Genomic DNA, 10,056 nt, shown 5'->3' on the forward strand with positions numbered 1-10,056 from the left:
TCTTTTGTTTGCATGATGGAGTGGGTTGCAGTCAGTAGAGAGATGGGGCCCTATGGGGGTTACATGTTCCAACATGCTGTGCTCCATCTAGATCCACCAGGCTGCTTAGCACAAGATGCAGTATTGCATATTGGGACATCTAGGTGGAATTTTCAAAAGCACTCAATGTTAACCTAACTCTACTACCATTTACTACTGAATTCAACGGGAAGGAAATTACATCAATGCTCAGCATTTTGAAAATCTATACCCTTGTCCCTGAAAAGCAGCATTACAAAATTGTATAGGTAGCACTTTGGCCACTCCTGGATTCATTCATTCTTATGGAAAAAAAATTGAGGTTCTGAACAACAATACATTTTCTTGGTATATCAGTCAATGATACATAGAAAAGTGAAAAGTAATACCTAAGGCCATCACATGTACTAAGAGCAAGCATAGAATCAGCAACTCCTTCAACAACTCCACGATAACAACAGTGTGTCTGAAACACAATAAAACCACATAATTACCGGTAATTACATAACAGTATTTTTTTCATTCAAGAGAAAGACTCAGACTACTCATTTGCACAATATTTTATTTATTAGGGCCAGATTTTGCCAGCTTTACTCAGAACTCTACAAGTTGTCTCAATTTTCTTCCACGGGATTACTCTTGGAGTAAAACACTACTCACTATTTGTAAGCACAGCAGATTTTGACCCTTCACTGATAAAAAACTGGTAAAAAAAATTTCCCCTCCTTTACAAGTGAGGGAAAAATTCTAATTTAACCCATTCCCAACCTCTGACAAACCACATGGACCTATTTTGTCCATCCTGTTCTTTGGCAGGTAAACGCTGCTTTTAAAGCCTGAATTGTTCAGGAAGCACATTTAAGTACATGCTTAAGTTCTACTGAAGTCTCATGAATAAAGTTGGGTACATACTTAAATGCCTTCCTGAACAGGAATAAATGTTGGCATATGCCTAAGCATTTTTCTGAATCAGGGCCTCAAAACTGTGTAACTTTGCATCTTCATTCAAAAATCTATGTTACACAATGGCTATATAATCAACTAACCTAATTTCCGTTTTTATGTAAGCTTCCAGAGCATCCTCCTTATACATTCATATATTTCTGAAAATGGGTTATTGCAGACACCATGTCATCATAAATAGCAACAGGTTAAACAAACTCAGAGTTTATAGCATGGCAGCCTTACATTTTATACCCATTGGTAACAATGACATAAAAAATATCACATGTTAAAGGAGAAGTGCTTAAGAAGGCCTAAAACACAATCCAACGCAACCCTCTATTATTCTCCAGTTAGTCTTTAAGTGCTTTATTTATTGTTGTGAACTCAAGCAATTGTTATTTCTATATCAGGGAAGATACAAACACAACCAAAATTAATGGTTGCATATAAGTATTTTTGTTTAAAAATGTATTTATATGTATATGCATCCTTTTGGACAGCCTTTGGTGTCAAAAAGCTTGACTCCCCTGTGCTAAAGAAACAGTCTGACACAAAAATTGAACTTTAATAAGCACAGTACCTTGATTTTTGAATGAGTAGCCTCCAATTTCCCATTTTTGCTGTATGTATATAGTACAAAATCTTCACTAACAAGCTTTCTGAAAACAAAAATAAACTGCTGCTCTTTTAAGAGTCTATGACAAAATATACATCAAGTATCATATTCAGCAATACATTCTGAGTGTAGCACTTTGATGATAAATTTGCTGTTAAATACTGTTGAAGGACATAGAGTGTAAAATAGGATGCTTTAAAAAAAAATCAGCTGCCTCATTTTGAGAATAATTTACTTTTAAAATATTTTTTACCAAAAAAATCCATAAATGTACTGTTTTTTAACTTGATGAATTCGTTCAGTTATTGAACAAGTGGCTGGCCTATAAACTTTTGGGGATGGATAACAACAAAATTAGACAAATTCCTCCACAATAATTAACAAAAATAGGTAGCAGAAATCTAATTTTGCACTGATTTATTTTTCAGTGAGAGCTTTTTCTTCTGTAATAAATCTCTATCAACAGCATGCTTTTTGGCATACTGTTTCTTATATACAGTGGTGCGAAGTGAAAATTTCATCAGAATTTTAAAAAAATTAACTATAGTAACATTTTCACATTTTATCCATTTTCAAGCCAGCTCCTTTATACAGTATTTATTACCACCTCACTTTCATTACATACTAACATTTTAGACTCCTTATTCCAAACAATCTTCAATACAAAAATAGTGGTCTCTGTTAAATAAAATATAAAACTGAAATGTGTCCTAGAATACTGCACAACCTACTTATTTTTCTTTAGCTTTAGGATGTATGTTCCATTTGCAGTTTGAATGGAATAAGAGCGATTATCATCTGAATGGTCCTGAAAACAAAACAAAATATCCCTTAGTTACGCAGTTACCTACCTGATCATAAATTCATATTTTCTCTAACCAAAAAAGACACTACTATGACTTTTGTTCAATGTTTTAGGTATACAACAAATTTACAAAGAGAGAGACTCTGAAAACCTCATGCTTTGTATATTCCACAGTGATGGTGGCATTCCCTGCATTACTTTTTATTATATGCAGAGGTGTTGTAGTCGTGTTGGTTCCAAGATTTTACAGAGACAAGGTGGATGAAGTAATATATTTTATTGGACCAATTTCTGTTGGTGAGAGAGATAAACTTACAAAGAGCGGCTCTTCAGGTCTGGGAAATATTAAAGGACACTCTGAGTTGGTCCAATAAAAGATATTATACTCACCTTATCGCTATTTTTTTATTGACATTTTACATTCTATGCAGCTAGGAAAACTTCATGGAAAAGACACAACAGAAAATAACCAGCGGAAGGATTAAAATACTCTACTAATAGAGACTTTTATGGAAATGTGACAATATAAACTTATGCTAATAAGAGAGCAGAAAATAACCATTAGCAGTGGTAAATCCAGACTAGCTGTTTAGGGTTTTAGGCTCTCAAGAACAGATGCCCCTTACTAATGTATCAAGCTGAAATAATGGAAAAATTAAAGCTGGGCCAAAGCCCAGCCAAATTGTGTTCTCTGAGCAGTGAAGAGCCAGCATAACTGTTGTCTGTCACCTCCTGTGGGATGCAACATTAGTGCAATTATGGAGCTGCACTCCAGCTATTCTTGAGCAACCAAGCATATTTACAGCAGCCTCTGGCTGCTCTGACCTGTATCATAAACCAAACTAACTCCTGAAGGATCCCAGAATCCAAGGAGTGCAAAGATACCTGAAAGCCTACACTTTACGCTGAGCAGAGCTTGTCTGGACCCAGAAATCAGGGCCTCCGTAATAAAATTATGATGACAGGCTGGTGATGGGATGCACTGTTGCATCTTTCATTACAACGTCCCCTTCCACACACCTAGAAAGAGAGTAACTTTCATCTTATTTCAAACACGGGACACTAAGCATACTACTAAAGCTTTTGGCATAAAACTTACAATAAGATTTTTGAAAATGATTTTTATGGGATGATAAATGGAGAATGGGCAGTGCTTAAAAGAATGGAGTAGCTTATCATAATGAGCTGATACAGAGTGATTATTTTTGTGATTACCAATTAGAAATTCCAATGCTTAGTCATTAATGGTGGGCTTTTCAAAAGCGCTCAGCATTGGCCTCTCTCTACTCTCATGGAAGACAACTGGAGTGTTCCTGCTGACTTCAATGGGAGTAAATTTAGGCTATCACCCAGCACTTTTGAAAATCCCCATCCAAAAGAGCTGTATTTTAATAGTTATGCTGTAAAAAGTGTAGGAAAGCACCAAGGGGAGGCAAATGTGGAAGATTATCTCTTCCTTTGTAAAATCAGCATCTGTATTCTTCTGAGATGACTGACTATCCTTCTTAAAATAAAAAAAATCTTTAAAAATAATTCATTAATGTTTAACACTGGGTTATTGCTTGTAGTGTCAATACAGTCCATGTGTACTGATGTTGAAACATATCTTACTACCTTAGATGTTTCATTTAAAACTTTTATTACAAAAGAAGGGAGAAAATGTGTAGGGAGATTCATTGTGTGAAGTAAAAACAAAGTCTTTGAAGCCCAACCATAATGTAATGCCTTGTGGCACTCCTTACGCAAATCATCATTGCCCAATAAACAATATTCAAATTCAGATTCTACAGGTCAGTTCCCTGAAAGATGACTAAATCTGACCCGTTATACAGTACTTCCCTGGCAACTACACTCTAACTTGGAGGCAAATATTATCTCAAATATCCATTAATATTTTTTCTCTCCTAGGGAATTTAGTGTCAAATTTATCACCCCTTACTCACTCAGTTAGCCCCATGGAATTAAATGGGACTACTTGTGCAATCCCAGCATGATTGGGCTCTTGTTTACGGTGAAAGGCACTAGGATGACTGAAGTCCTCTGTTTAGCTGAAGAACAGGCACAGCATGGACAATGTCAGTTTAAACTTCCCTACACTATCTAATTTGACCTAGAGGAAACACCTGGCAGTTTTCCATGTTCACTCAGATTTTTGTCTCTGCTAAGATTGCCAGCAAAAGTAGCAATCAGTATGAACTGAACTAGAGGTTTGTGTGATGTGGACTGAGAACACCATCTCATGCCTGTTTTGAAGCCAATTCTGAGAGCACAATAATTCACCCACAAACATGAAACCTGCTGAAAGATATCAGAAGAGATTACTTACTAGTCTACACAGTAGGTTGTATTCTTTTATATATACTGTAGTGCAATATTAATAGTAGCAAATAATTCAGAAAAAAAATCAGATACAGAAACAAACCTCATGTAAATATGTGCGGCGTCTCTCCCTGCCTGTCAAACTTCGAGGGGTAATTATTTCAAACGTTGTAAGTCTAGATGTCTGATGAGAGGATGCACCTAAAAATAAAATGTAAAATCTCTAAAGAAAAAGAAAGGGTGAATAACACACAAACTCTGTATGTTCATAATGGTCACCACTGAAAATCAGTTTAATCAGAGGCAGCTAAGCGCAGGAAGAGAAAGGATGGTCTCACCTTTAAGTAGTTGAATGCCATAGTAAAATGGATTCTATCCCTATCTGAGCCAGAATTCCGATGTTATGCTGGGCAAGTCATGTAAAAATTTTCAGAGGTGCCCAATGTGTTCCTCATTTTTTGGGTACCCAGCTTCAGGCTCATAGGGTCTGATTTGCAGAAGCGCTGAGTGCCCAAAACTGCATCTGAAGTCAATAAGGGTATGTCTACACTGAAATTAAAAACCCCCAGCTGGGCCATGTCAGTAGACTTGGGCTTGTGGGGCTAGGGCTAAGGGGCTGTTTAACTGTAGTGTAGACATTCAGGCTTAGGTCCCAGAGCCCAGGCGCCAGCCCAAGCCCAAACGTCTACATTGCAATTAAAAAGCCCCCCAGCTAGATACCTGCAAGCCCGAGTCAGCTGACACAGGCCACCCATAGGTTTTTAATTGCAGTGTAGACATACTCTAAGAGGTCTCCTCTGGATATAATAAAATGCTAGAGCATGCTAAATACTCTGAAAAATTAAGTCCTCAAATTAAGCACCCAAAATTTGTTGACATTTTAGACAATTTTGGCTTTAATCTCTCTGCCACAGTTCCCCCACGTGTAAAATACCCCCTCAGTTCATAGGAGTGGTACAAAAATAAATTCATTAATGTTTGAAAAGATTTAAAATACTACAGTGATAAGACCACAGAAGAGCCCATGAGGAAATTCATCATTCTGTACTCAGTACAGGGTTTGGTGTGCAGTAAATAATGTATGGTGCCACAAATTAAATGACCAGGATTAAAAAAACCTAGATAACCACTGATTTGCTGAATAAGGCTGGAATCTTATGGAAAAAATAATGTGATGATGTAATTAAAAACTGGATCATAACGCCTACAAAAAAGGTAAGGTTGTACAGGTGACATTAATTCTGGCATTTTCTAACTTTTGAGTGCTTGATTTTGCAACCTTAATAATGTTCTTTTAATGTAGCATGGTGTGATTTTCTTTTTGTTTTCCCTTCTGTAACTTCCTACGTTTGCAGGAAACTTAAAAACTAAAAAGAGAAATTTCATCACGTAGAACTGCTCTCACCCCAGCATGGGTCATCTGCAGGGTTGGTGTCTTTAGATCCCCAGCAAAGTTATCTACAACTTAAGCTAACAGAGTAATCAGTAGAAGTAGAAGGCAGTTATCTTCTATGTGGACCAACCACGAGGGTGGCTGGAGACACACACTTTGCCTATCTGTTTCACAGTGATTTGCTAGACAGCAAAGAAATGCGGAGACTCAGCAATAATGGATTCACTTTGAAGTTCACAGGGAAGTGTGTCGGGTAGTTACAGATCCCTTTGCCCTATCTCTTCACCTCACCACTCCTCCCTGCCCCTTTTTTCTCCTATCTCCAACTCCCCAGCTCCTGTCCTGTCCTTTCCCTTGCTGATATCCCCTTGGCTTCTGTCCATCCCTCCTGTCCAACTCCTGCCCGTCTCTATCCACAGTTCCTTCCCATCTGCCCCCACACTTTGTGTCTGCCCCTCTTTCTATATCTCTTCCTGGTTTTCAGATCCCCTTTGGTCCTGCTTCTATTCTCCCTCCCTACCAAAGGTCCTGCCACATTCCCACTAATGTACATCTCTTCTCCAAACCTGTTCCTTACCTATCTGCATCACACACATGGCTCTTCGTTCACTTTGCTGCCAGGCATGGCAATAAGGCAACATTGAGAGAACACAAGACACAGTGTCCCTGCTCAGTTCCTGTGCATGGTGACACGGCACCCACTGTAGCCAGAAGGGGCAATTTCAGGGGATGGCGCATGGGTAGTCCACTCAGCACATAGGAGCTGTGAAGGGCTGGAGCATGCTCAGAGCAGACTGAATCTTCACAGAAGTTATCTGCCCAACTCTAGCATGTGAAAACAGATTTTTCAGAGACTTATAATTTGGCCAAATTTGGGCAGAGTTTCACAAGAATGGCAAGGGCACATCCCTGATACCAACGGAACCCCTTGCCAAATTTCAAGTCCCTCCTCCAGTGCATGGAGGTACTAGAGCTTCTCAGAGAAATGGAAGAATTTTTTAATGTTGGAAACACAATCCATTTTAACCTAGCCTTTCGCAGAAATGGCATGGAAAATTTCAGTCCAAACGGTTTAAGTTTGGCAAAGTTATATGCAAGTGAAAACAGGGTCTTACAATAGAAACAAACAGCTGTTGAAATCACTACTTTGCCACCTATAATAAATGACTTTGCCTTTTTATTTTCATTTGGTACAGTATCAAAACAGAAGATAGTTTATGAAATAGCTCAGGCAGTTGTTCTCAAACTTTTGTATTGGCGATCCCTTTCTCACAGCAAACCAAGTATGACCACACTTAGAAATTAAAAACCCTTTAAAAAATATTTAACACTATTATAAAGGCTGAAGGCAAAGCGGGTCTTGGGGGTGAAGGCTGACAGCTGACGACTCCCATGTAATAACCTCATGACCCCCAGTTTGAGAATCCCAATAGCAGGACATGAATGCCAGATGTATCTTTTCTTTTTGCAACTCTATTGACTTTTTCCTTTCAGTCAAGCAATTACGATCACTTTTGCCTTTGTGTTTCCAAGCTGAATTTGTGTATTCCTTTTTTAGGTATTAACAGGTCTCTGTGATTACTCAAGTGGCCAGCAACTCTGGTTAGGCAGCTAAACCTTATGATACTTCTTGGTTGAGCATGCCTTAACACTTTCATTTGAGGTTTCAACATCTCAATCAGATATCAGGTTTCACTATCTGAATATGAATGCTGATGATATACTTTTTCTTAACAGACTGACCATTTTATTCATCATTTTTCCTATTTCATCTAAAAGTACATTTGGTTGTACACTCACTTAAAGCCTTTTTTATAAAAATTTATTATTTCAAAGTAAATATGTAAAATATACATGGCATTAAAGTGACTTCTTTTTTTCTCTGTTGGTATCAGTGGCTAACTAGCTAGTGGTTTTTAACTTGAGAATCATTTTAGCATATCTATCATGAACTTCTGCTTACATACAAACAATCTGTGTCTACCAGAGATTATTTTATTTCTCAGAGCTAGGCAGAAAATTATGCCTGGACATAGATATACATAAAATTAAATTCATAGATAAAATCCACATTTTATATTACTCTCCTTATGCCTCTGGGGTACACATCATGCTAGGTATTTGCTTGGCTGCCACACTCTACCCAAGAAGGAGTAGCAATGCAGTGTTACTGAGTACATATAATTTCTAAAGTTGCTTGGTAAAATCTGGCAAGAATGGCACCAGATAGGTGCAAAATACTACTAGTGAAAATATTTTGATAGTGGAAAGATAGAAGAAAATGTGGGAAAGTAGTATAACAATTATTTTTAAATAATGGTTCCCTTTCACCCCCACCATTTTAGTATCTGGAGTCTGATTGTAACATGGAAGTAGAATAGAAACTCACTCAACTCCAACTGGGAGAATCATTGTGAATTAACAAATTTGGATAATGTGTACACAAAACACAGGATAAGATTAACATATCACAAAATATACATTGTTTATTTGACAAGTGTAGTTCAGTTTTAATATTTTAGTATAATATTCATAGAACCATGTGGAAATATGCAAATGTAGAGCATTATATAAATGCTAAAATTATTTTATTTATTCTATAGTATACTGTATTTCATAAACAGTATGATATCAGACTACAGCTCTTTGCTAAGAAAATTTGGTTTGCAAATTATGGGTATGAATTAGCAAAGTGCAAGTTAATAAGGTTGTCCTTTATTTCAGAGGCGTCCTAGCTTTTAAACATCCATTGGAAAAAAGCAAAATAAGGAGCATCACGTAGCTTTCAATTTAGGGCTCAGTCTGGAAAATTTTAGGTATTTTCTTAATTTTATTTTGCATGTAAATTGCAGAGGTGGCTGGGAGCCCTGCGGTTGGAGGGCGATTTAAAGGGGGCGATTTAAAGGGCCCGGGGCTCTAGCTGCTGCTACCACAGCAGAGACCCGGGCCCTTTAAATTGCTGATGGAGCCCCAGGGCTCCAGCAGCAGGGCCTGGGGCTCCGGCTGCCACTACCCTCCAGGGCCCTTTAAATCATCTCTGGAGCCCTGCTGCTGGAGTCCTGGGGTAGCGGCGGCAGGGTTCCGATGGCTATTTAAAGGGCCCTGGGTGGTAGAGGCAGCAGGAGCCCCGAACCCTTTAAATCGCCACCCGAGCCCCACAGCTGCTACCCCAGAGCTCTGGCAGCGGGGCTCTGGTGGCAATTTAAAGGGCCTTGGGCTCCAGCCCTTTAAATTGCTGCCTCAGGAAGCCAGTCCACCCCAGTATGGTGCACCAGCTCTTGCCAGCAAGGATGGCAGGTTTGTAGAAATTTTGGTGGTGCCCAGAACCTGCCCCTGCCCAAACTCCACCCCCACCTACCCCAGGCTCTGGGAGGAGGTCTGGGGTGCAGACCCTGGGCTGGGACAAGGGACTGGGGTGCAGGAGGGGTTCAGGCTCTGGGAGAGAGTTTGGGGATGGGAGGGAGTGTGGAAGGAGGGGGTGCAGGTTCTGGGAAGGAGTTTGGGGATAAGAGGAGGTGTGGAGGGAGGGGGTGCAGGGGTGAGGGCTGTGGGGTGAGGCTGGGGGTAGATTTGGGGTGTGGCTTGGGATGAGGGGTTTGGGGTGTGGGAGGGGACTCAGGGCTGAGGCAGAGGGTTAGGGTGCAGGGGGATGAGGGCTGGGGCTGGAGATGAGGGGTTTGGGGTGTTGGAAAGGCTTAGGGCTAGGACAGAGGGTTAGGGTGGGGGGGGATGAGGGCTCTGGCTGGGGGTGTGGGCTCTAGGGCGGAGCAGGGCTGGGGATGAGTTCGGGGTGCAGGCAGGCTGCCCTGGGACTGGAGCCAGATAGAAGGACTCCCCCCAGCCCTCTCCCTGCTGGCAGCAGCGAGCTCTGGGGTAGGGACCCCCTTCTCCCCCGCCCCCAGCAGCACACTCACTCACCCCCCCCCCCCCTGTCCCTGCCCGGCCTCTTAGGGCCCCCTC

General features: G+C 40.2%; 1 protein-coding gene across 1 annotated transcript in view; it reads right to left on the reverse strand.

Moving 5' to 3' along the window:
* The window catches only part of LOC116834430 (disintegrin and metalloproteinase domain-containing protein 9-like), a 38,262-nt gene that overhangs the window by 26,185 nt on the left and 2,021 nt on the right, over positions 1 to 10,056 (reverse strand). Inside the window, exons 2-5 of the mRNA XM_032796491.2 lie at positions 4,807 to 4,904; positions 2,311 to 2,387; positions 1,544 to 1,622; positions 408 to 484 (exon numbers count right to left, since the gene is read on the reverse strand). Coding sequence (XP_032652382.1) covers positions 408 to 484; positions 1,544 to 1,622; positions 2,311 to 2,387; positions 4,807 to 4,904 — 331 coding nt within the window. The remainder of the gene's footprint in view (positions 1 to 407; positions 485 to 1,543; positions 1,623 to 2,310; positions 2,388 to 4,806; positions 4,905 to 10,056) is intronic.

The sequence above is a fragment of the Chelonoidis abingdonii genome, chromosome 15 (assembly GCF_003597395.2).
Source record: "Chelonoidis abingdonii isolate Lonesome George chromosome 15, CheloAbing_2.0, whole genome shotgun sequence".
Classification (NCBI taxonomy): Eukaryota; Metazoa; Chordata; order Testudines; family Testudinidae; genus Chelonoidis; species Chelonoidis abingdonii.